The sequence below is a fragment of the Taurulus bubalis genome, assembly GCF_910589615.1.
Source record: "Taurulus bubalis genome assembly, chromosome: 2".
Classification (NCBI taxonomy): domain Eukaryota; kingdom Metazoa; phylum Chordata; class Actinopteri; order Perciformes; family Cottidae; genus Taurulus; species Taurulus bubalis.
The window spans coordinates 25,431,020-25,456,722 of NC_136590.1; the positions used below are offsets into that span (position 1 = coordinate 25,431,020).

Genomic DNA, 25,703 nt, shown 5'->3' on the forward strand with positions numbered 1-25,703 from the left:
TAGTCGATGCAGGGACGGAGGCTCTTATCCTTCTTTGAGACGAAGAAGAAACCCGCTCCCACAGGTGATGAAGAGGGGCGTATGATTCCAGCGGCGACCGAGTCCGTGATGTACCTCTCCATAGACTCACGTTCTGGCCGGGAGAGATTATATAACCGGCTCGAGGGAAGTGGAGCGCCCGGGAGCAGGTCAATGGCACAATCGTATGGACGATGAGGGGGAAGTGAAAGAGCCCGCTCCTTGCTGAACGCCTCTCCCAAATCCACATACTCCTGAGGCACTGCGACGAGGCCAGGGCCGGTGTCAGGCCTGCTGGGAGGAATAACCTGACGGGGCAGCGCCGACCTGAGGCAGCGAGAATGACAGGCAGAACTCCAACCGGTGATCCTACCTCCAGCCCAATCAATCTGAGGATTGTGCTCCCTGAGCCAGGGAAGTCCCAGAACCAAGGGTGTCTGGGGGGACGGAAACGCATAGAACCGGGTACTCTGGCTGTGATTGCCAGACACATGCAGGGAAATTGGCTGAGTCCAATGTGTTATCTCCGCCAGTGAACTACCATCCAATGCGCTTACCAGCAGAGTGCGCTCTAGCGCCTCCACAGGAATCCCTTGGCTCCTAATAAAGTCAGTGTCCAAAAAGTTCTGTTCAGCCCCGGAATCAATGAGGGCTGACAGGTGCACAGGGCCCGATGACAGCCTCAGGGTGGCAGGAAATAATGACCGAGACTCAGAATGGGGAATTCTCCTTGACCCACTCGCCAGCACCCCCACTCCTACTGACGAGCTCTCTCTTTTGGCCGAGCGGAGCACACGGCCCTGCGGTGTCCCGACTCCCCGCAGTACAGGCAGCTTCCTGTGCGGAGGCGTCTCTCTCTCTCTCCTCCGGAGAGAGGTGAATCCGCCCGAGCTGCATCGGCTCCGGTTCCAACGGGGGAGGGACCGAGGAAGGAGAGCGGGCGCGCTCCTGGCTGAACCGTCCGACCAGGCTCGGAGGCTGAGAGCCGGGAGCGGAAGAAAACTGGCGCACCGGATTGGAAGGCCGGTAGTTCCTCTCCCGACGGCGTTCCCGAATACGGCTGTCCAGCCTGACTGTGAGAGCGATGAGCTCCTCTAAGGAATCCGGTTCGTCCCGGACGGCCAGTTAATCTCTCAGAAGCTCCGACAGACTGCAGCGGTATATCCCCTTCAATGCCTCATTCCCCCAACCCGACTCCGCCGCCAGAATCTGGAAATCCACGGAGTATTCTGCTGCGCTGGTGGACCCCTGGCGGAGACCGAGCAGGCGCTGTACAACGGGTGGTCGAATACGCTCTCGAAAGCCTCCTTGAAGCGCTCGTAGGAGACCCGAGCAGGGCGTCTGTGGAGCCATGCCTCAGCCCAGACCAGCGCCTTACCACGTAACAAACCCACCGTATATGCCACCTTCGCATTGTCCGAGGCGTACGTGCGGGGCTGCTGGGTGAAAACAAACCGACACTGGAGCATGAACCCTCGGTACTCCCCAGACGCGCCACCATAAGGCACAGGAGAGGGAACAAAGGACTCACGGGTGCAGGCGGACTCCTCGTCCTCCGGGACCGGCTCCGCGGCGGCGGGGCGGCGCAACGAGAGGTTGTGCAACATGCCTCCGATCTCCTCCATCTGGGAACCGATAGTACGCTGGGAGTTCAGTAAGTCCTGCAACACCTGCTGGTGTTGGCCGAGGAGAGCGCCCTGCGAGGCAACTGCCCCCTGCAGCTGATCTGCAGCAAGCGATGCTGCTGCGGCGGCTGGGTCCGTCATCATTGGTCGGGTTGTTCTGTTAGAAGGGGTGTGGTGTTGAGGACCCAAATGCACAGACGCAGCAGTTCAAGTTCCAAGGACGGACTTTATTGCGATCACACAAAACACAACGAATAGACAGACTAATACCAACGGTAATGTCCAGCGAACACAGGAGATCCACCTCCCTTGCTCCAGAGTCGGGAGGGCAACTCAACCGCTCTTGTGAAGGCTGCTCTTGAAGCACGCCGGACGGATTACGCTCCGGAGTCGGGAGGGCAACTCAACCGCTCTTGTGGTCAATGCTCTTGAAGCACGCCAGACTGATTCCGCTCCAGAGTCGGGAGGGCAACTCAACCGCTCTTGTGATCCACTCTCACCTGAAGAAGCAAACCAGACTGGAACTGGAACAACCCGACAAATGAGCCAGGTACGCAGTGGTCCCTAAATCACCTGCCGGTGATCAAGGCAATGCACAACAGCTGGGATGAATGAGAGGGGCGTGGCAGTGGGCGGAAACCAGGGGTGGAGACCCACGAGCAGACAGGGAACCCAACATAAGGTAGTGTTCCAATTTACAAATTAGCATGCTTCCCAGATCTTTTTTAACGATGGTACATTCAATATTTGAATAGCAACTTCATTCTCTTCTCAAGTACACGTTACTCGAACATATCTTTACATGGATAATAGTTATATGATATATTAGCTCTGAATATAGCATCCCTTTTAAATGTCAGACAGCCACTTGCTTTTAGACTGCATGTCTGCTATATGTTGCACTGAGGATTCCTTAGATTCTGTATGATCTGCTTGTGGGATTACAGACGCCGTCAGAAAGAATCATGTCGCACGTGAGGCCACAGATGATGAGATTCTAAAACACGTAGTTCAACCTGGCAGCAGACCGTCGCTCCAGGAGGCGTGCCACTGTCAACATCCCCCCCACTGAACAAATGCCATACATGTGATGGTATACAAATCCTTGTAACTGGATGTCCTTTAATAAAAAATGTTTTTGCTTTAGAAGAGTTGGGATTAGAACCCAGGGAGCTATTGAAAGGACCGTTTTCTTTTAATAAGAGGATTTATTGTTACTTACAGAGTCTACTGTTGGATATAAATGCACAAGGGATTTTATACAAACTATGCATTTGTTCTCCAGTGTAAGTTTTGTATAAATTCAACATTTAATTATTACAGTATTCACACTTTTCTAAAGCAATCTAGATCTAGATGTTGGTCAGCTTGATCTGAGACATTTCTGTAGTTAGTTTTGAGTAATGGATCTGGGTCAAATGATCCGCTTTATGAACGGGTCCAAATTGATTATGGGCGGATCTGTGCCGGATCTGGTCTTGTTCTTTGACGCATATCCGTTCCAGATCCGTCCCGCTGTGCATCTAGACTCCGATCCAGACCCGTTTTGCGGATCTGTGGTATGGTATTTTTACAAAAAAAAGTCATAAAAACATGTTAAAGTATAGTATGTTATAAAAATACAAGAAGGAAATACTGTACGTCATAAGAAAGCCTAGTTTATTGTGTTATTAAAAAGAGACAAACAAGTCATAGTATAACATGTCATACAATATTGTTGTTAGAGTATGAAGAGTAAAATAGTCCTCAAATAGTAGGCTATAAAAAGGGAATTAATGTCAGAGCACGTCACTAAACTAAATAAATACTCAAAATCAGAAGGCCTGAACAGCATTTTCATATTTAAACATGTATTTATTCAACAAACATCTGTACAGTGGAAGTGCTTCTCTCCGTCCACCGACGACTGACTCGGGAGGAATTGCTGGGTGGCTTTGAAGGCCGAGGCATCCGTTCCGTGTTTGCGCAGCAGATCTTTGGCCTTCTGTCGGAGCGACTCAGACACGGACGGAGAAGACTTGCTGAGGTGCAGCAGAACCAGGCAGCATTCCACAACGTCCGGGTGAGGATACATCTGAGAGGACACAGATGGAATCGTTCACTGGCAGCGATGGCGAGGTGGAATCTGTACGTGTGTTAGCACGTCTTTAAGCTTTAACCCCTCAAAACTGACAGAAACTTCTGGAGGGAGTTTATTGCAAGTGCAAATTAAACTCTTCCTGGTTAATTTGAGTAATAAGGTCAGGTTTCTGTCCTCGTAATTTGAGGAACTAAAACGGGGTGAGGAATCATACTCCTGCACAAATATCTGGCAAACAAGACATCGGTTGTTAAAAAAGTATGTGTTGAGTTTAAAAAATATATAATTTCGGTGGAAAACACGGGAAGCTTACCCCTCCTCCCTTCTCTAACCTCATACTGTATGAGTTGTGTTGGGAAGTGTACCTTGATCGTGACGGGGAGGTCCACCAGCCGCTTCTGGTGTTCTGACATCTTGGCGGACAGAGAGAGCAGAGTCTCCGGGTCCTCGGGGCTGAGAAAATACAGAAGCTTAATTGAAGCAGGATCACACCTCAACAAATGAGTCATCATCATCATCATCATCCATAACCAAAGAACAATTAACCAGACTCCTCCATCTGCACTACTTGCACTAATTTGACTACTCTTGTCTTTTTGTCTCTGTTGTCTTTTTTATATGTATCTTGTTTATTGTATATTGTGTCTGTATATAAGTATGAAGAGCAATGTGTAACAGTTGTCAAATTCCATGTATGTGTAAACACACAGGCCAATAAAGCTGATTCTGATTCTGATAATGGAGGCCTCACTGTTGCCCGACATCAGTGGTCCCCTGGCTGTCGGAGGGCTCTTTGGAGGCGGAGATCTGCGCGTTCGGCTCGTTCTCCCCGGGGTCGAGCTGCCCTCCCTGGGCCCGGCTGTGCTTCAGCACCATGCCTGCAAGCCGCTTCTGGATCTCTCCCATCGACCTCTGAGCGGCCTGACAGGCGGCGTGGCGCTCAGACAGAAGGGCGGACGCGTCAAAGTCTAGCTTCTCGCGACTCGCCGGGCCGGCGCCCTCTTCGGACGCGTCTCCGTTCACCGCTTCACCCTCCGCCTTGTTTCCGGGGCCGGGGTCGGCTGCTGGGAGGGGAACGCCGCTCTGGATCCGGATGGAGTTGCTCCACCAGTGTTCGTACAGACGGTGGTACTGGACGAACGCCTGCAGACTCTTAGCAGCGGCTTTGGGTTCCTCTTCTGTGTGATGAAGCACTGTGGAGTGTTTCCTGAAACAAACACTGACGTCACCTGAAGAAAAGCGAGCAAAAGAGAATGAGATTATAGACCGTGATGTGACAATTTACAGCTCAATTAATATATTGATTAATCAAACAAACATTTTTTTTAATGGAAGATAGTAGCGATCACAAGTTCATACTACTCGTAGTGCATTTGTCGGTACAAATCAAGTTATGGGGACCTAAATGATAATGTGATCAGTCACCAAAGGGTGGCGCTATATCCACCAAAAATAGTTTTTAAATTCAGATTGAAAATTGAGGCTTGATAACTTAAAATACACAGTTTACACTTGAATACTGTACACTTAAATGCCAGCATGCAAATGCATCTCTCTGTAAGAATAAAACTATGAAAGATTTTTCCAGATCAAAGCGTGACGTGTGATGATACAGGAAGACGTACCGTCTGGAAACAGCCACCTGCAGAGCTCTGCGGAGATGTAGAAGTGTCCGGCGTCTCTAAGCCAAGCCACCGCCTGCCACAACTCCTTTATCAGCTGACCATCATCGCCCAGTAACCAGCTCAGCACGGCACGGGTCAGATGGAGAGACGAATACAGCTGAACCTGAGGAACACAAACACAGAACGGCCACAAGATGAAAGGAAAAAGGTTGGAAAAGTTTATCCATCTCTGAACTCACTTCTCTTGAAATTTGTTTTGTTTTTTCCTTTCTAACAAGCGCACATCTGAAAACATGATGTGTGAAACCAATTGCACAGCCCGGGGACCCCCGTACCTGTCTGAGAGGAATGTTGGCGGTGGGTGTTGGACTCTCGGCGGACGTCAGCTCCTGCAGAAGGGCGCCGGCGTTGCGGTGCCCCGCGGAACTTTGGGAAACGCCAAACAGCTCCTGCCACGTGTCTCTCACTCGGTCCTGGAGGCTGATGCGATGCTCTCCGGGCTGAGATGCGACTCGAGAGGCCACCGGCATCGCAGTCATCAGCTCAGCGACGCAGAAATGCAGCCTGTGAACCTGCAGAAGGGTGAAATAAGTTCTTAATTTCCATGATTTCCCCTTCTGTTTAAATCAATAAGGGTCAAGCCTGCCTATTTCATGTCTTTTTATGAATCCCAAGCTTTTGGACTCGTCTTGGGTTGCGTGTTATGTTCCTAAATAGTGACCTTTCCTTCTCAAACTGGAAAATATAGTTAAAGAAATAAAATCATTGGTGTGGCAGGAAAAGTTTTTCTGCATTGAAGATCTTTTCGCCACTGACCAGCAGGCTCTCCTGTGAGCTCAGGACCTCCTGGGCTCCGATCCAGTCCTGAGCGGCAACCAGGTCCTTAGCGCACCTCAGCGCCAGCGACCGAGCCAGAGCGACCTCTCCCGAGATTCTCGCGAGATCGGCCGCTGTCCTCAGCGAGGAGAAGTCATTCTTCCTGGCGATGACCTTCGCGGCGTCAAAGCTGGCCCCAGCAGCCAGGTAACTGACGGACGACGTGGACAGATGAGGACGCGTTTTAAACTATTCATATTAAACGCCGGTGCGAAGAGGCATCGATATCACAGACATGTCCAGTTCTCACCATTTAGCGGCCGCGGAGAAATGGCCATCCTTCTCCAGCGTGGCGGCCCAGCAGGTGTACAGCTCCTTCAGGACGGGCTCGTCGGCTGGCAGCCTGGCTTTGACCAGAGCTATGGCCTCCCTGAAAGTGCAAAAATAAAAATGAAAAAAAGTTAAAGTTTATGACTGAAAGAATATTACAGAAAGAAGCAAATAATCACTTCTAGTCCATTAAAAACAAAAAAATTAAGGAAGTGAACCTGTAGAGCTTGTGAGAGCGCAGCAGGCCGACGGCCTCGTATAGCTTGTTGAGTGACAGCAGGTGGGACGCTGCCTTCAGGTACTGCTCCTGCAGACAGAGCTGCTTGACGAAGGCCTCCACCGTCCGGCTCCACACCTCGAACCCGGCTGGAGGAGGAGATGCAACATGAATGAGGAGGCATCCGGATATTGCAGCAATTCTTGTTGCATTTCATCAGCTTTGAACATTATTGCAATGTCACGTCATCATAATAAGATAAGATATTCCTTTATTAGTCCCGCAGCGGGGAAATTGCAGGATTACAGAGGCAGACAGGTAAAGTGCACACAAGAGACACATAGTAAAATAAATAACAAAAAAAATAAAATAAAAAAATAAAATAAAAACAAGCTGTTGGAAGAAAAAACATATTTACTGTTAATCAATTACTGTTTCACAGTTATATTATTAATCATACTGTGTAAAGGCTTGTGGCTTCTCATTTGACCTACTTTCCTGTTAAAACATACGTATGCTTTTCAAGTGACCTTCTGATTTGAAGTCATGAGGCTGGGGATGCCTACATGTCTCTGTTTGAAGAACGTGGTGTTCCTTGTTATCATTATTTGCAAGGTAATCTAAAGACGTCACGAGAGCTTCTGTGATTGTGTCATTAATGTATTTAAGAGGTAACTCTTTCCTCATTCATTGAGCAGTCCAGGATACGCGATTCACATATCAGGTTGTTTAATTCTGTCTCTGCTCCTTCTTCGAAGAATAAATGTCCTGATCAATGATTTTACCACCAGGTGTTGTGTAATGTTTTCTCTCACAAGTAAGATATATAAACAGTAAAAAAAAAAAAACAGTAAACATAGACTCCCGATTCTTTGCTTGATTACTCAGACTACACAGCCAAGTGTGTCAAAGGGACTGAGTTGAGCAAATTGTAGTCACCGTGGTGGTGTGCCTTGTTCTTGTTTAGTTTTTGAAATAAAATAAATAAATGTATATCAGATAAATAGTAAAACAATAAACAAAGAGTTTGGAAATAAGATGATGCCATTCATATTTATAGCAGGTTATAAATGATGAGAAAGTATGAGATAAGTCAAACATGCTACTTAACAAGGGATATATTCATTTTGAAAGTCAGATCTTTTACCTGAAAAATGTCTCTTAGTCAGTCAGTGTAGCCTAGATTGAGTAAGTCGCTCATCATTCTGTATCTTCAGAACTATTACTGGTAGCAGTGGGCTTCCATATAAACATTCTACCAAAATCCTGAGATTCAAGTCTCTCTGTGTAACCTTGTGTGCATGTCTGAGGCACTTTTCTTAAATAAAAACTGAAGCTCAAGATCAAAGTATGTACCCATGGGGGCGATGGAGAGCAGGTGGTCACTCAGCTCTCCTTTCTCCGCAGCGAGCTGCAGCGCCCCCTCCAGGTCTCCGCTCCACAGCCGCAGGTACACGACCGAGTCGTAGTGGCCCGCCTCCACGTGACCCTCCTCTGGAAAACGAGATACACACAGGCACGACTTCACTGACACAACATCGGACATCTTTCGCTCTGCTTAGGGAGTCTTCAAATACTCTGATTTCTGACACGAACCCAGATTTAGTGCTTTTGACTCGTGTCTCTTTTGAAAGGTAACATTCTGAAGCTTTTTTCCCTCAATAGTCAGAATCACTTCAAGTGATGCTGACACTGAGTTATATAAGTTTGAACACACTAAAGTATAAGGTTTTTATTTCCGCCTGAACATTTCTTTGTAAATAAATGCCTGTAGATGACTATAAATGGGACTTATGGACTGGAAAACACAATGGGACAATAGCCTGAAGCCTTTTCTATTCTAAGTAAAAAGCAGATAACAATATCACAGAAAATGAATATTTTACACATGTTTTTCTAATGAAATGTCTAGGCGTTTTTCCATTTTGAGATTGAAAATATTCATGATATATATACTATATTATTACTATTAAAAAGGCTTTTAGTCTTGCAAACTTATAGAGGCACTCTATAAGTTGGTGGATATTTATGGATGTAATCACGTGTTTTGGACTAAATCTTTTATGGGATTTATTTTTATTGGACTTTTGTTGGAATGTTATGGATTTATGGATGAATATGAGGCGTCATCGGTGAGTTGCCAGGATTTTGCCATCGTTTGTTTGTTTGTTTATTGTTGTCTGACAAAAGTCTCGTTTGTAGCTGCTGTGGTGGTCTGATCTTAAAAAGGGTTATATAGCTGGAATCACAACAATCGTAGGTTTCCAGACACATATGGCACTCGTACCAAACTATAAATAGGGGGTACAGTGTACACTAGAATGTCCAGTAAAGGATGCCCGTGGGACGGCAGAACGTTAACAGGTTAATAAAGAGTGGACATGCATCACAAGGAAAATTATTTCTTAAGGCTGAATAAAAAACACACACCTTCTGTCTCAAACATGTGGTACAGAGCCTGTCTGTCAGAGAAGAGGCCCAGATGGATGTGCTCTCCTTGGCCTGGGACGCACCCTGCAGGGGGAGCTGGAAACCACACACGCGGTACAGTTATTACTCGCTCTAAACCGTCTTTCTCTGTCGGTTCTCACGGTGATTCCAGTCCAAACTGAAACAAGGTTTTACCACTGCTGTGTCTGACGGAGGCCAGCGTGACGCAGTCCTGCAGCAGATCCTCTTTGGGCCGATGGTCCATGGCGGTGCTGAGGGGCAGCATGGAGCGAGGCTTCTTCTTCTTCAGCAGGTTTAGGTCTGGAGAGACACGCACGCACAGGGAGACACACTTGCAGTTGCATTCAAAAACCGTGTGTGCTTTAAAAAATAAAATACAGCTGAAGTTGTTTTTAGAGATTTAAAGTGCGTACCTGGTTTGTCTTTACTTTTCACGGCAGTGAAAGATTTCCTTTGAGCCTCAAAAGTGGCTGAAACACAAGTTCAGAATTACGGTCGCGATACACTTAAAAAGTCCCCACAATCCTATGTTTTTCTCTCTTCAACCTGTAATAACTTTTCTTTTACCTGACGGAGGCACAGGACTGTTGGTTGAGCCAACCTCATCCTCCTCATCTTCACCAGACGGCTCATGCCCCTTCGCAACCTTCCCTCCTCCTGCGACATGCTCGCCGTTTGCCTCTGGTGGCGCTGCTCCTCCGGCCCCCGGCGCCTTCTTGTTCTTCTTCTTCTGCTTGGTGTTGGTCTTCATCTTCTCCTTCAGGTCGACCATCTTTTTACCTGGGGGGAGGGAGGCATGTGAACGTTGCACCGAAAGGCTGAATAAAGAGAAACTTCTGTCTTGCGGTGAGGGACGTGGTTCTGGGTGCGTTTCAAGACCGCCGTTCACCTTTAGGTGGCTTTGTAAACTCTTGTTTGGAGACTTTCCACTCCTGCAGGGTGAAGTCCTTCCCGCCGGTCCAGATCACATCAGGGTCGACGGGCGACCAGTCCACGCACAGCAGGTAACCAACGTGACCCCGGTAGTTGGAGACGGCCGCCTCCTGCAGCACGTCCCACACCTGAACAGCAAAATAGAGTAACCCTGAATTATATTTACAAACTTAAAGTGGGAAAATCTGAAAGGAGGAATGCCGACAAAGAAAAAAAAAAAAAATGATTTATAGGGGTGGGGAAAAAAATTTGATACAGCATAGTATTGTAATATTTTGCGTGACAATATTGTATCAATACACGGAAGCCAAGTATCAATCGTTTATTATATCAATTATAAACCTTTTGGTCCTTGAATAATAAAATAAATTGCTTTTTCAGTCCAGTAGATGGTGCTGTGTTTTGTGGTGAGGTCAGCAGGGGTCGGGAGTTGGTAAAAACAAACATGGAGACATCAGAGAAAGAAATTAAAAATGTGTCGTCTGTGTTTAAATCAAACATCTGGACTTCCTGTCACTCGTAGTGCCGCTGCTGCACAGCTGTTCCACGAAACACAGGATAACATGCGCGACATAGCCCTGGTCAAAGACGTAAAAAAAGAAGAAGCATAAATCAAACTGGCTACTCGTACTCTAGCGCTGGAAGCGGCCACCATTCGACGCACTTCCTCACGTAAAATCCACCAAGCTGTGTGCGGCTACGGATAATAATATAAACCTAGACACGAGGGTGTTTGATGTTCCGACGTTTTTTGCGATTTACACAACAAGTATGAAGCAGAAAGAGTGGTTATTTTCATGGTGAATGGCGGAAATGAAAACTGCTTGCATGGACATAAGCCCCAACCTCTCTCTGGCACGTCCAGCTCGAATGACGCAACTATGTAGACTGTAAAACAAACAGTTTGGTTTGTCAAGTGCAACATTTATGACACTGTTGGTCAGTTTGTCTGCCTGACAATCACATTTTTCTGCAATAAAAATGATTGAAGTGAGATGAACATACTGATCACTTTATCTTCTTAGATACAATATGTGGACAAAGTTTTTTTCTTTGGGGACAATTTGCAGTGGAAAAAAGGGAATAAACCCAAACCCCATAAACAGGAGCACGTGTGGTGTTCTGGGATTGATTCAGATGAACTCCGACAGGAACATCATGAAGGGTTGTCGACTCCGTGATGCTGGCCTGGTACTGACCTGGGCTGTGCCATCGTACGAGACGGTGACCAGCCGGGCTTCGTGGTGTGGACTCCAGGCCATGCCGGTGATTTTAGCCGTATGACCGCACAGCCTGCGGTACGGCTCCGTCAACACCGCGGGGCTTTCTGGGGGGTTCTCTGTGCCCCGGGGAGGAAAGACACAAACGTCAGCACCGGCCGAGCTTTTGAAATGCTACGTATACCTGAGATGTGATGTTAGCTACTCCTCAGGGTTCAGGAAACAATGCAAGCCAAGAACAATGTGTTCGAGGGCGGCCACCCACCGATGACGGAGCGGAGGTCGTGCACGTAGACGGTGGCGTTGCTGGAGCCCGACGCTAGGAGGCAGCGCAGCTCAGACGGGCCGTCGAGGTCGGGGTGCCACCGCAGCACGTTGATGATCTTGTGGTGCTGCTGGATGCTACACAGCAGCCGCAGACTTGGGGCCTCGTACACTTCAATACACCTGCAGCAGAGAGCACGTGGTCAGGCAGAAAGGAAGGGGATCACAAGAACTTCATAAAAAGGGAATTTTAAAAAAGGAACAAGACAAAGACATGAAAAGTAGGTTGAACACATTTAAGCAGAGGTCAGAGAACTTTGATTGGTTTTAAAGCGACTGATGAATTTTCTTCCCTCCAACAAAAATGCAGCATTTGTGACAATTCAAACAATTAATTAAAATTAAATATTCAACTACAGAGGCAGTTAAAATCTTAAAATTATAATGATCAATGATGTTCTTTTTTGTGTTTCATGCTCACAGAAATCTTTCTTGGCTGTAAATCAGGATGTTTAAGTGTTGACGTGATCATAAACCCAGAATGTCACCCAGTTAGCAGAGTTCAATATTTCACGGGTCAGACCCCGCTCTGTCACTCACCCGTCCTCATTGCCGATGGCCACCACTTTCCCGTCTGGCTTCCAGCTGAGGTCGGTGTGTGGAGACAGCTTGTGCTGTTGGGGAAGCAAAGGTCACCTTTATAACTGATTAAAATCTGAACATGAAATAAACTGATATTCTGCTCATTCAAGTCTTTGACAAGTCTGTGAACTTCTCATGGGATTGTTCCACTGAGAGGATGTGGCTATCAAGGTACTATTGTGGCCGACAGGAGCCCCCTGGTTCACTTCAAGGTTTCTAAAGTCTGTGCGTGGATGTAAAAGTGTTCCTGCTGTCATTTAATTCAGTACTTTTTACATTAATTTTTGTCCTGACACCATTTAAACTCTCTGAATAAACATTCAGTTTTGCTTTACTGCTCCTACTCAGAGCTGAAGTGACTGCTGCCATCTTGTTTATCTTTCAAATGTAAAAGATTCAAAAGAAAAGCACCTTGTATCCATTTGAAAATGTGGATTGGTCCAGTTGCTGCTTAAAAGCATCCGCTGCAGGATTTACAACAAACCTAAAATAATCATTTGGGTCAAAAACATCTTGACCTACTTTGCTGTCGAATGACGTATTTAATGCTGTGTGGTTTCGGTGGCACGAAACCCACACTGAAAAACTTAAACCACGTGAACTTAAACCACGTGGTAAACAGACCGTGGGCCTCATGGCCCAGAAAATGACACCCCCCACTACCTTGATGTTGTTGGTGTCCCGGATCAGCTTGTCGATGTCCGAGGCCTCTCCGCTCAGCTTGTACGGGTCGTGCTGCAGGATGATGCCTTCGCCGGAGCAGCTGTACAGGCTTAAGGACGGCTTTCCTCCTGCGGCACCTGAACATCACACGCAAAAAAAAACAAAAAAACAGAGCTATTGATGTGAAACATTTAACAATCAATGTATATCAGCCGTGTTCCGGTATAAGTTAAAAATATACTCTGGGCACCGCACAGGAAAAATAAATATATATTGCACTTTGTTGTCATTGATTGTTTCGTCTAATGCAGGGGTCTCAAACTCAATTTGGCTTGGGGCCACCGCTGGTATTGTGAACTCATCGGAGGGCCACACAGAAAGCGCACATTTTTTTTTTACATTCAGAATCGAGGTCACAGTGAAACCCTGATCCAGGTCACAGTGTAAACCCTGAGTACAGCTTCACGATAGGCATCACTAAGCCTGGACCTGTACTTGCATTTATTAAAGTTCATAGTGGAGAAAAGTTTCTCACAGATATGTGCTTCCAAAAAGGTACATTGCCCGACTGATCACTTTTGTCAGCTCAGGGAAGGATGGAGGCAATTCTCTCAGAAATGGTCCATCATGTCTGGTTTAGCTTTTAGATCACTGTTGCAAGTCAATAAGTTCCATTTGCAACAGACTCTGGACTGAGAAATGACTTCGTACTACCGATCAAGCTTCATGGGGTGTGTGCACATGAAACATTAATATTACAACAGTTTTTGTTTTCAAACAAAACATTTACTATATATATATATTTGAGTCAAAATATGTTCTATAGAAAAACGAACTATTCACAATGTTTACACAATGTGCATGTTTCAGTTTCGTTTTTTCAAGAACAGTTTTCAGAACAAGAACAACAAATGTACTCTGTATGTATGCATGTGTGTACTGTGTGTACTGTGTGTACTCTTTACCAGCGCATGGTCGTGTGTCGAGTTGCGCAGAGTAAAAGTGAACAGCTGACCGGAGCAGAGCTGCCGTCTCTCTGTGGCCAGTGTTGGTTTTTTTAGTACACTGCAAGGTTTTTTTCTCTCAGGTGGTAGTGTGTTGTCTGTCTGAATAAAAACCAGTGTATCTTTGCAGCGTATGTGGTGGGTAGGTCCGCAGGGATTTCCTGAGTGTTCATTGGGTAGTTTCACACAAAATGTCGACTGACACCCGAGTCAACAAATCAGGTGAAAGGTGGAGCTGGACAGAGACGCCTCAGGCTGTGAGCTCCTATGAGAGGCAAGTATGATCACACAGAGAAGTGGGGCGGAACCTCCAGACTTTGGCGCATCGAGCAGCATCTGAATCTTTTTTCTACTCCGTTTTTTCACGGAGCTATTAATAGAAACGTGCAGTAAACGTTATCTTAAGGGGCCGCGCGCACGAACCTCAGAAAAACGTCTTTGATGTCAAGTAGGGGGCCACAAAATATCGACCCCTGGTCTAATGTCTAATGTTATGCACCTTCTGCCAAGAAAAATTCCTCATTTGTGTAAACATTCCTGGTAAATAAACGATTTCTGATTCTATTAGTGTGCATTGTATCTGAATGTTAAAAAAAAAAAAGCACTGCGGTGGTAGGCGTATCAGAGAGGGAGGCTGGACCCTGCTGTCAGTCACCCTAACGATCTGAACCGATGAGATCACGCCGAGCCGGTGTCGAGGCCGCGGTTAAACCAATAAGTGGATCCTTTTGTTCGTTTAGGGGCTTTCCGCAGATTATTGGCGCGCCAACAATCAGGTTTATGGCTTCGGAAGCCGAGCGACTGATGTGGTAATCAAAATGTCATCTGCCGACAGCTGGCCAAATTAACTTCCCAGGTCTAGATTTCCCCACGAGCGACCAAGGCGTAGGGGGGGGGGGAGGTGAGCAGTGAGTGTTTTCTCGGCTCACTCGATTACTGAGTCAATTACAAAAAGGACGTGCGGAGACATTTGGGCTTTTCCGCTGACTCGTCAGCTTTTTCTTCTCCGGCGTCCCACCGCCAACGTTGTTTTTTTTTTGCTGGGTCAGAGCGTTTGGAGAGAAAACAGCAGCAGTTGCCGGGAGTTCATTAGGAGTTTACCAAACGACATCGGGGGGACCGGGGGCCCCCAGGCCAGTGTGTACACCGTCTTTCTGTGATAGGAGCTCGATATCTGAGGAGGCCTGGAAGGAGACGAAGCAGAACAAATGCCCAGTCAGGAATACAGGACAGAGATAGCTGCGGGACAACCAGGCACTCAGGGGAATCACGGGAAAAAATCCACAGCAAAAAAAAAAAAAAAAAAAAAGCAAGTTTGACTTCTTGGCTTTCAAAAACAGATCAAAAATGTATGTGTCCCTTTTTGCAGTTAAAAATCATTCACATAATTATTTTGTAAAAAAGGCGCCCTTTGGGTTTTTACTGTACATAAACAAAAAGGTATGTTTATTTTCTGTTTTTTCTCTACAAAAATGCATTCTGCGCATTTCTTCGATTCCTTCTTCATAAAACACATGCGAAGCAGATTTCGGAATATGTTGAACAATGCATTATTTTTATCCATGTTTGCAGCCTACTGGGCTTCTTCACTGCTTCTGTCGGCAATGCTTCTTTGCTTATTGCTGCAATAAACTGTGGAAAATATATATATATATTTTGTCTTATAATTGAGTACGGGACATGTCATTTGTCTGAGCAGCCCTTTACACCTCGGCAGAAACAAAACTTTAAGCCATTTAAATTATAGTTCAGGAACTGCTGAGGCACAATTTTGCCAGCTGGTTAAAAAACTTTAACTCATGAAACTGGAATGAAGTGTGTGCGCGTGCGTGTGTGTGAAAAGTGTTGGAGACATTCAAACCACCAACAAATGATTATCTCAATAGAATTCAACTCACCTGTTTGAAAAGACTTCGTAGATACCGACTTTGCCATCGTCTGTTCCAAAAGACAAGGATCCCTCTTTCTTTGGGTGCCACGCCAGCTGCAGTGAATGAAAAGGTTTCTTGATACACTTCACCTCATCTTTAGTTCAAGTAAAAGTTCCTGAAATGAGTAAAGGCTGTTGATAATGGAGAGCTGGGTTGATATTAGCTTTTCATTAAATATGTTGAGGTCATTCAGCCATTGTCATCAACCTCAAACTTCAAGTGAAAGATTGATACACAGCACCCCCTCAGGGTATTCTTGATGATGTTGCTATGGTTCTTGACGAAGAAGCAGAAGTCTTCATTAACTGTTAGCATTTTTTTTAAATTCCTTATTGAATGTCACAGTTGAAAGGAGTTTGTATGCTCAAATCAGCAGTCTACTATTCTATACCACAAATGAAAGTGTTGCAAAGTAAAAGTAATTGCTTTGTTCCATACAGTACAAACAGACATCAGCAAAAAAGAAAAGCCAAAACCTCTTACCGCTGTGACCTTGGACTTGATGCCCTGCCAGAAGGACCTGGTGTCGTACTGGTTTTGGGTGGTCAGTGTGTTCCACACCCGGATCATGTTGTCACCAACACCCAGCGCCAGGCAACCTGCACCCACGGGGGAGAAGCTCAGCGCGTAGACGAAGCCGCCTAGCGTGGGCAGGGTCCAGCAGCAGTCCAGAGAGGCCAGGTCCCAGCATTTAATCTGGGGACACAAAGATTTAAGACAGAGCTCTTTGCAAATGCTCCACTAAACTAAATATTAAATAGTGTGTTTCAAAGAAGTTTCAATATTTCAAATACCAATTCAGGCTTTTTTCCTTGTTTGAAAAATTAGGTCAAATGTCACCTAAACTAAACTAAACATGCCGCTGGCGATAAGTAAATCTTCGTTAAGGAGCAAAAAGAGGGAGACCGACCTCTCGGTCCATGGAGGTGCTGATGAGCAGCTCTCGGTCGTCCTGAAGGTGGAATGAACTCATGTTGAAGGTGATCCTGCTGTGGTTCTGACCCTCTGAGGACGTCCCAAACAGAGTCCACCTCTGCTTCCCCGTCCGGGTCAAGTCCCACATTACCAACTCACCACTGGGACACACAAGTTGAGCAAATTTATAGCAAATTCAAACAATTGCAGATAAATTGTTTGTAGATAGAATAGAAGGTAAGTACGCATGTAAATGAATCATTTGCAGTTTATGGTTGTCATTTTAGCCAGAAAACTTGACAAAACAACATCCTGATCACAGAAGACTATAAATAAGGACTAAATAAACCTAGAGTAAAAAAAAAAAAAAAAAGATCTTCGAATGGAACTTATGGGCAAATTGGCAGGAAAGTCATTAATTAAGGGTTTATAAATGCTAAACTACCAGTCACTACTGTTGTCATGTTTCATCATGCTCCTTCTGATGTTTCCATTGATAAGACGAGCGCGCGCGTGCGTGCGTGTACCCGAAGCAGCTGGACACAAGTTGTGTTGGTCGTCCCTTCGGCCAGTGGACGTGAAGCCAGAGTCTCTCTTTGACACCGGGGTCGACAGCAGAGCCTCTTTTCTTCAGATACGGCAGCTTCATAGTCATCACACCTGCAGGAGATGAGAGGATCATCGATTAAATATATATAATATACCGTAAACCTTAAATTTTGCTTTTGTTGTGCAATGAAATTCAAATTTGACCCTAAAAACAGTTAAATGTAATTTTCTCTTACTGAATATTAAAATTCTATATTTTTTATTATTATCAATGAACAATTCAATCAGGTTTCTTAATAAACCACAGCTATTTGTGAAGGCTTTTTCACAAATAGTCATCAGAAGGCTGTTTGCGGCTCAAACCTTAGAAGAATCTCTTACTTTTTCCCTTCACTGTGCTCCAGATCCTCAATGTCTGGTCTTTGCTCCCAGACGCAAGATAGCTAGCCTTCTCGTCTCCTGCAGACTCTCCACTGGTTGCTATAGGATGGGAAAAATTATAATGCATGTAAACATTTTTGCATTATGAAATTATATTACGTTTTTCTCCTGTTAAAATTGTATTTGTGCAGAATTAACATGCATTAAAAAGAAAAGGGAAAATAAAACTGCAAAACAATCATGCACCAAACCAATGTAGGACTGGCGTTTTGTTTTATTTTTATAATGACTGCACACCGCTACCTTCCATGTCCTCTAGTCTGGTGCAAAGGGCGTCTTCGCTGACCAACGGCGACCACGCCAGAGAGTGGATCTCGTCATCGTGTCCACGGAGACGGTACAGCACCTCGCCTTTCTTGCTCACGTCAATCAGCACGATCATCCCATCTTTGTACCTGAGACAGGACGGTGACAGCCGTGTCTTTATCACAATCACTGATACCTATATTCTATTTTGCTGTTGCAGCTAAAAGTTGCATTTGATTAAACTTTACAGTGTCTTGACATGTTGGATTTGAAATACACGCCAAGGCCCTTGTCATAACAAATTGTATGAATTCTAGGAATGTATCATTAGTTTTATTATTATTAATAGTGTCATTATTATACTAAGTATAAGGGTTTCACAGTTTACAATCACAGATGATTTATGTCAAAATATAAGAATATCTCAAATCTAAATTGCATTCCTGCCATTCATAAACTATAAAACACATTTAAGACTAAACTTAAACTATAGAAACTAAACTGTACGAGTGCTAAAGAACATGTCTAGGCATCGTAACCAAACAAAGCCCCACTGAAACCCGATAATTTCTGGACTTCGTTCATAGAAAACAAAAATGAAAGAGTTGCGTTCCAGCAGAGGGAGCTTCTCACCCCACAGCCACAGAGCTCCAGGTGTGAGGGGAGCAGGTAATGCAGAAGATGGTCCTGGGCTCTGGGAAGAAGCTGGCGGTGTCTCCTGTGTGGTACCAGTGACAGACCACGATGCCCTTCTCGTCCCCCGACACCACCAGGTTTTTGTCTACTGGAGACCAGTGCACCGCTGCGACCGAGTTCTGTGTGTGGATAAAAATCCTGTTGATACTATGTCTAATGTGTTTTACTAAATCAGGCTCCAGGAGAAAGTTTCTGATTGTGGTCAGACTGCTGTTACAAAGGTTTCTCTACATCAAGGGGAAATAAACAGGAAGGCAACGTACGTTCTTCTCAATTCTTCTTAATTTCAAGCATTAGAATTGTAACATTCACAAACACTTTATTCTTCTCCAAAAGACCGAATTAGTAATTTAGTCTTAAACCGTTGTTATCAGTATAATAAACTGAAAGAGTACATGATCAACGATTATGACAAAAAAAAAATAGAAAGCCCTCTTTTTCCTCTTTGAATGGATTTACAGTCAATCTGATTGTTTCACGCTTCATTCACGTGAGGGCAACAATTCGCTCGTTTAGGAGTAGAAATTCTGAGCTACTAACGGACTGAATCTGTTCCCAAATGTGGAAGCATAACCAGTCTGTCTGTCTTTGGCTTTTATTTGTCAGATCAAGCCAAACCGCGGCGAAATGATCGCTTCGAGGCATAATTTGAAGCAAATAATGGAAACTAAATAAGCAATGCCCTTCCTAACTGTAGTGGCTAACCTTGACAACTGCTATATTAAAAAAATGCCCCAGAGAGAGAACAGAATTTCTGTAGGAGGAGCAGCTTGGAAGCAAACTGTAGAAATCTGTGCAGTTTGTCTCCCTCTGCATCCTGTCAAGCTCAGATGATTAGCTTTATCTCAGCAGCCTCACCCTCGCCATGACAGCACGCAAACATTTTTTGCGCTCTGTCATGGCAATTTTTTTTTTTAAACAGACATGCTCCCCTATCTGCTTCTAATAATCTGGAGAGAAAGACTGCTTAAGCTTCTGAACTGAGAAAGCAAGCCTCCTGGTTGCCTCTGCCGCTGATGATGCAGAGCTGACTGCAGCCTGCAGGGGACGCTAGCGTGGCACAGTATTGACACTCACCTGGTGGGCCACCTGCTCCCGTATTAAAACCTTGCTGTCAGAGTCCCAGAAGCGAATAGTTCCATCGTTGGAGGAGCTGACGCAGATGTGACTCTGCCCCGCATGCTGACAGAAAGAAAAGCCTGTGACCAAGTCTTTATGGCCGACAAGCGCACCTGGAGATAAAACCACAGGAAGTAGAATAGAAGAGAGGAGGGAAGGGGCCACATTATACCAAATATTGAGGGAAAAGTAATATCTACTTGATTGAGTGAGTCACAAGAAATAAAGAGTTTCAATTAAAAAGAAGCTTTTCACTGATTTCACACAGGAAATAAAAGTCTACGGTCCACTATAGGTCTGGAAAAGCTTCCAAAAAAGTCTCAGGGAAAAAATAACCCTGATCTTGTTGTTTACGTCATCGGGGTGAGCTGGGTTTTTGGGATTGTGACTTGAAATGTAAACCCTGCATTAAAAAGTGGAGGGGTGTGTGTGTGTGTGTGTGTTGAATTGGGTGTTAATGGGTTAGTCTGTGCTATTGAGTTGCAGTGTGGGAATTATAGGATCCAGTGATTTTTGATTTGTTCATGGTGAAGGTTTAAGATGGACTTTACTGCTTTGATTTTTGGCAATTCTTTATTTACCTTTTATATATCTGCCTCGCAGGTCCCCAGACTTTTTTATGAGTGCAATAATACATTAGTGCCCCTTTAGTTGATGAGTTATGCATTTTTAAAAAATAGTGAAAAATGCCCATCCCAATTTTCCAGTGCCTAAGATGACGTCTTTAAATTTAAGCCACATATTTAATAGGCCTGTCTGTGAGTGATTGATTGATTGATTTATTGATCACCTACTAATGTCAGCACTATTGGTAACATACTGTGCATGTTACCAATTCAGCCAGATGATCAGACATCTGTTTCCCTACCAGTACTCGACCCTAGGAGCGGAAATCAAAACACCTGAGGTGACCTGATCACCTGCATGTTAACTTTGTAGCCGTCTAGAGGCTTGAGGATGAGTACCTGGGTGGCCGTGTCTCTGTGTGTGTGGTGCCCAGCGCCAGCAGTGCCCGCAGACTCACCTGTAACCCTGCAGGAGGATGCAGATACATCAATCAAGAAGATGTTGTTTTTGGCTCCGACGCCCAACAAACCACTGCCGTTGACGTCACTGCAGCGGGAGCAGTACCAGTTGGGGGAGGCGGGGAGCGCCCTTTCGTGCATGATTCCTCTGTTGCTTAAAAGTTTGGGAATTCTCTCACAAAGTCTGATAAAAAGCAAAGCCAAACTTCTCACATGTTAGCTGCACTGTCGTAGCCACTACATTAACGGCCGTACGGCCAGCGTGGTGTCGTAAATTGTCGTAAAGTGCCGAGTACGGAATCCTAGTTAGGTCAAACTACATCGGGTTTGCAGTTTTAAAGTCTTTTATTTAAACCACGATTACAGCATTGTTTTACTCCAGCCTTTAAACATAAGTATGAAGATAACTTAAATTGATAATAGTTAACCAAACTTTAAAAGAAGATAAATCGCAAACGAATGTCGCTGTTGAGGCTGTACACATTTTTACCGTCAAGCAGACACTGTGGTGTCGTAAAAATGCAAGATGGCGACTCCAATGACAGGACATGGTAAGAGAAATGCAGCCTACTTTTTCCACAAATGTATGACATGTTATGAGATGTATTGTGTCTGCTGACGTTTTTTTTTTTTTTTTAACGTTTTCGTACTTGTTTCCAGGGATGGCTTTTCTTAGGAATTTATCCGGGATGTTGCATTCGAGGTAAGTGCATCGATATCAGTAACTTGGAGCATCCTAGCTATCGTTAACGTCTGTCATCTGCGGACGGACACATTTTACCCATGTAATGCCAACGTGTTTCTCTCGTAGTATACAAGCATACTACGTATACCATATAATACACTTGTATAAGTCGTCAACACACTCTTCACAATTGTTCTACATTAACAAAACAAATGAGCCATTTTCACCTTCAAGTTGTCATCAAACGACCAGCCTCAGTGTAATTTGTTTTTGGGATATTAAGTTAACAAGGCTTAGCTCACAGTGCCAGCATCAATACTCGTGGACATACGACACTAAGCACTTTACAGTATCCTGACATGGTAGAAAAGGCCTAATGTTGAATACAAGCAGAACTTAATCAAACACGTTCTTAAAGCAGCATGTTATGTTGGTTAGAGACCTGTATCAACCCTCAGGGCAGATCTGAGCATAGAAATTGAGCACGTTGAGATCGGTCACATATGATTGTGCACATATGCAATTAAATGCTTATTTTATTTTATTTCTTCCTTTCCCTGAATGTCTCTCCAGGTTAGCGGTTATAGGTCCTCAGCAGCTCTCATGTTTCCACACCAGCACTTCGCTGGACTCAAAGGTCTGGGAGAGGAGAAACCTGAAGGTGTATCCACCTCAGCAACCAGATGACGATCGCAGACCAGCTGTAAGTCTTTTCTGTCTGCTTATAATATGATGTGCAGAGTCAGAGTGAATGTCCCGGACAGGTGTGACCTGCAGGAAATTGAGTGGATGAAAGGACTTTAAAAAATCCAGAGTACTTGAGTTTCTTTGGATTGTTAATCCCAATATTATGGTCCTAAGTATATGTAAAGTGTACATATTTATGTTTGAGTAAGGAAAGCATTTCCATATCCCTCAAACTGTGCACAAATTGTCTCTGGTCTCTACAAATATCTGAATTCATTTTTTTTGGGTGGGGGGCGGGGGGTTCCTTCTTCAGGAGATCCACCACAGCAGGAGGCAGATCAAGTACAGCAAAGACAAGATGTGGTACCTGGCTAAAATGGTAAGACCCACGGGAGAATTTCCTCATCAATATCATATCAAGTAAATCATATCTCGGTCAAATGTTTAAAGCGGATGCTTGTTGATGAAAGCCAGCGAAGAGAAATTCAGGGTAAAATACCGGTAGTGATTTATCTGCTTCTGTTATGTGGCGGACAGAAATGTGATGGAAGGTATACGAGTACATACCCATATGCATATATTATTACACTTACCATTAAAATATATGGCATTTTTTTCTGTTTCATCATGATCCACTGCACATAATTGATAACAAATAATAATTGGGCATATTATTGGCATTGTAGAGTGTGCAGGAATGAGTCCTAAAACTATTCCACCTTGAGGTCAATGTTTTAATCATATCCGTTACATCCGGCTGTTGTGCGCATAGACCTGCTGTGGTCGGGGTTGACTTAAAACATGGTGCTAAAAAAGAAAGTTGCTTCCTCGGCTATTGCAACGCCGTACAGTCCTCCTAATAGCTGTGGAACCAACGACGTAGTTATTGCGTCACCTCACTGTTGGTCCCCTTCACAGATCCGAGGGATGAGCATCGATGAGGCCATTTCACAGCTGAAGTTCAACGACAAGAAAGGAGCAAAGATCATGAAGGAGGTTAGTGGCGGCATGTTCACCTTTCATTATTGTGTATTTACTGTAACGTTGACAGCTTCCCCCCATCACATATATGCACCAGAAGTGTATTTTTTTAATTTGTATGAATGTATTTCTCTTGTGTTTGTTTGTGCAGGTTCTTGAGGAAGCTCAGGAGATGGCGGTCAAAAATCACAATTTAGAGTACAAATCCAACCTGTATGTAGGTAAGTGTCTTATAGCACTGATGGGATACACAACTACAGTGTAACCTACTGCACATTATTAACAAAACAGAACCACCGTGTGCCAAAAACAAGTTCAGACTCGGGACACACTGACATCATACATCAGGTCTTTACTGGATCGAATAGCTGGATCAGGTATCGGTGACAATCGGGGCCGATCTACTGAATTAAATTTTGCTATATCCATTGCACTGGAATTTTAATTATTCTTTAGGTTTTGACCAATTTGTTGATGTATTAAAAAAATGCTTTTATTGTTTTACCAAGTTGCTGGTGTACGATTTTAGTATTTTCAATATAAACATTTCAGAAAATGTATATAAGTATTTATCTGTTACATTTTGTTTTAGGAAAGTGAGTAAAGCACTGTTTGAATACAAAGTTATCCTTGTCACTCCCACACAGTGAGACAGATTACGTACTAATTAGTTAAACACTGGGATCGGTACTCGGTATCGAGTAAACTCAGATATCTGTATTAGTGTCGGGATTGAAAAAGTGGGAAGGAAACGACCTTCAGTTAGGAGGGGAGCAGGTAATGAATTATTTTTTTTAAGCAGTAGATTACTTTTTGGTTCTGATGGTGTGCAGAGTGGGTAATTGTTATCACAGATAAGCCTAAACTCAGCACACTTTTTTAATTTTTTTTTGACCAGCTTTCATTCAAAGGTACCTCTATAAATTAAATGAGTATTGTGTACCTTATCTCTCTTGCTGTGTTTATCTCATCCCCTCTTTAATAACACACCAACCCGCCCCCTCCTGTCTCCCCCCTCCTCCAGCGGAGTCCTACTCCGGTAAAGGGAAGTTCCTGAAGCGGATCCGATACCACGGCAGGGGGATGTTCGGCATCATGGACAGAGTCAACTGTCACTACTTTGTGAAGCTGGTGGAGGGCTCGCCGCCCAGAACCGAAGAAAAGACAAGCTTCGACCAGGCCAAAGAGTACGTCCAGAACCTCAAGAACCGAACAATCATCCACAGCCTGTAGATCTTCTGATCGCATAACATTTAACGTGTACCTTTTACCTATTTCTGTGTGTGTCTGTTTCATCTGACGTTTGTAAATAAAGAAGTGAAATAATGGGTTATGAGACCATTACTCATTACGCATTTGTTATTTTCATTGTCTTGTGTATTATTAGCAGCGAGTGGTGTAGTTTCAAATACAGCGATTACTGCTTCAGACAGAGATCAACAGAAACTAAAAGAACAGAAAAGTTGGAGCCGGGTGGTAGAGCGGTACATCACTGGAAATAAATATAATAAAGAGTGTTTATTTCTACATCCACAAGTGCAGAGGGTCAATGCCATTCCAAAAAAATTCTCAGAGGTCGTGTGCTCTCGTCCGCCACCATACTGCAAGACCCGGACTGGCAACGCAACCGATTTAAGACCACTCTGGAGCACAGTTTGTGACCAAAAGGGAAAGGGTTTCTTAATTCCAGAATTCCACTTGTTGCAGTCTGATGAATAGAGGCTAACACATGTGATCAAAAGTGTGGTTTCCACTGGTTTCCTCTTTCCGCTGCAGCACAAAGCAAGCCACCGAAATGGCAAACGCACGGGCGTGGAAAAACACCTCAAACAATCAGTAAATATCTGTGTTTTTGTGCCACGTTCAAAGTCACTTACAGCAGCTTTCTTCCCCATCCTGGCGCTTGGTTTGAACTCTAGCAGATCGTTAGGCTGTTGCCACGTGCTCGGCTTCATGAGATCACTGCATTAATGAGCAGTTGAGCAGGCGAACCTAATAAAATGGCGTGTCTGGGTGATTAGAATTTGTATGACATGCATACTGGGAGAAATATGTTAATGAATTCTATAAATATCTGGGGGACCGAACATATACTGTCACTCTTTTTCTTCGACATTTCCATGAACATTTTCCAAATTAATGATTGTTTATTTTAAAGGGGTTACTGATGACACGTGATTTGGATATTTTCATGCCTGGCAGAGATTCGGGATGAGATGGTTTCAGTGTGTGTGTGTGTATGACATAACGTCGCGGCTTCATGGTGATGAGTCTGCTAGTTGTGTTCGGTGTTACAGCAGTCACCATAACTCCTCCCGGCCTGGAGTACATACCTGTCAGCTTCACTGTTCGTGCTCCCGACACTTCAACCACTCTAATGCAAGCCTGCAGACGTCCTTAGAAAAACAGGAAACGATAAGCTGAAAGTGACTTCAGTCTAGAGAAAAGAGCTTCCCGTTTTAAAAATATGATTTAATGGCCAACAGCAGGTTAAAAAAAAAGACAATAATTCAGTTAATGTTCACATAATCTTTTAATGT

At 44.5% G+C, this 25,703-nt stretch overlaps 2 protein-coding genes across 2 annotated transcripts; one reads left to right on the plus strand and one right to left on the minus strand.

Annotated features, from left to right (window-relative positions):
* Positions 1-3,370: 3,370 nt before the first annotated feature.
* gemin5 (gem (nuclear organelle) associated protein 5) lies at positions 3,371-20,951 on the minus strand (the record flags this gene model as incomplete). Its single annotated transcript, XM_079214033.1, has 28 exons — positions 3,371-3,717; positions 4,089-4,176; positions 4,475-4,952; positions 5,349-5,511; positions 5,684-5,920; positions 6,165-6,375; positions 6,475-6,594; positions 6,713-6,860; positions 8,068-8,205; positions 9,142-9,237; positions 9,337-9,462; positions 9,576-9,632; positions 9,730-9,942; positions 10,052-10,223; positions 11,295-11,434; positions 11,581-11,762; positions 12,180-12,253; positions 12,885-13,021; positions 14,990-15,072; positions 15,787-15,872; positions 16,303-16,515; positions 16,730-16,895; positions 17,262-17,394; positions 17,665-17,763; positions 17,968-18,119; positions 18,604-18,785; positions 19,744-19,898; positions 20,810-20,951. The coding sequence occupies 28 exons, from the start codon at positions 20,949-20,951 to the stop codon at positions 3,502-3,504; spliced, it is 4,407 nt and encodes a 1,468-aa protein (XP_079070159.1). The 3' UTR covers positions 3,371-3,501.
* Positions 20,952-21,336: 385 nt separating this feature from the next.
* mrpl22 (mitochondrial ribosomal protein L22) lies at positions 21,337-24,499 on the plus strand (the record flags this gene model as incomplete). The annotated part of the gene is made up of 7 exons (XM_079237671.1): positions 21,337-21,361; positions 21,471-21,513; positions 22,069-22,198; positions 22,496-22,561; positions 23,101-23,178; positions 23,315-23,384; positions 24,188-24,499. 7 exons carry the CDS (start codon positions 21,337-21,339, stop codon positions 24,394-24,396), a joined length of 621 nt encoding a protein of 206 aa, XP_079093797.1. The 3' UTR covers positions 24,397-24,499.
* Between the last annotated feature and the right edge of the window lie 1,204 nt (positions 24,500-25,703).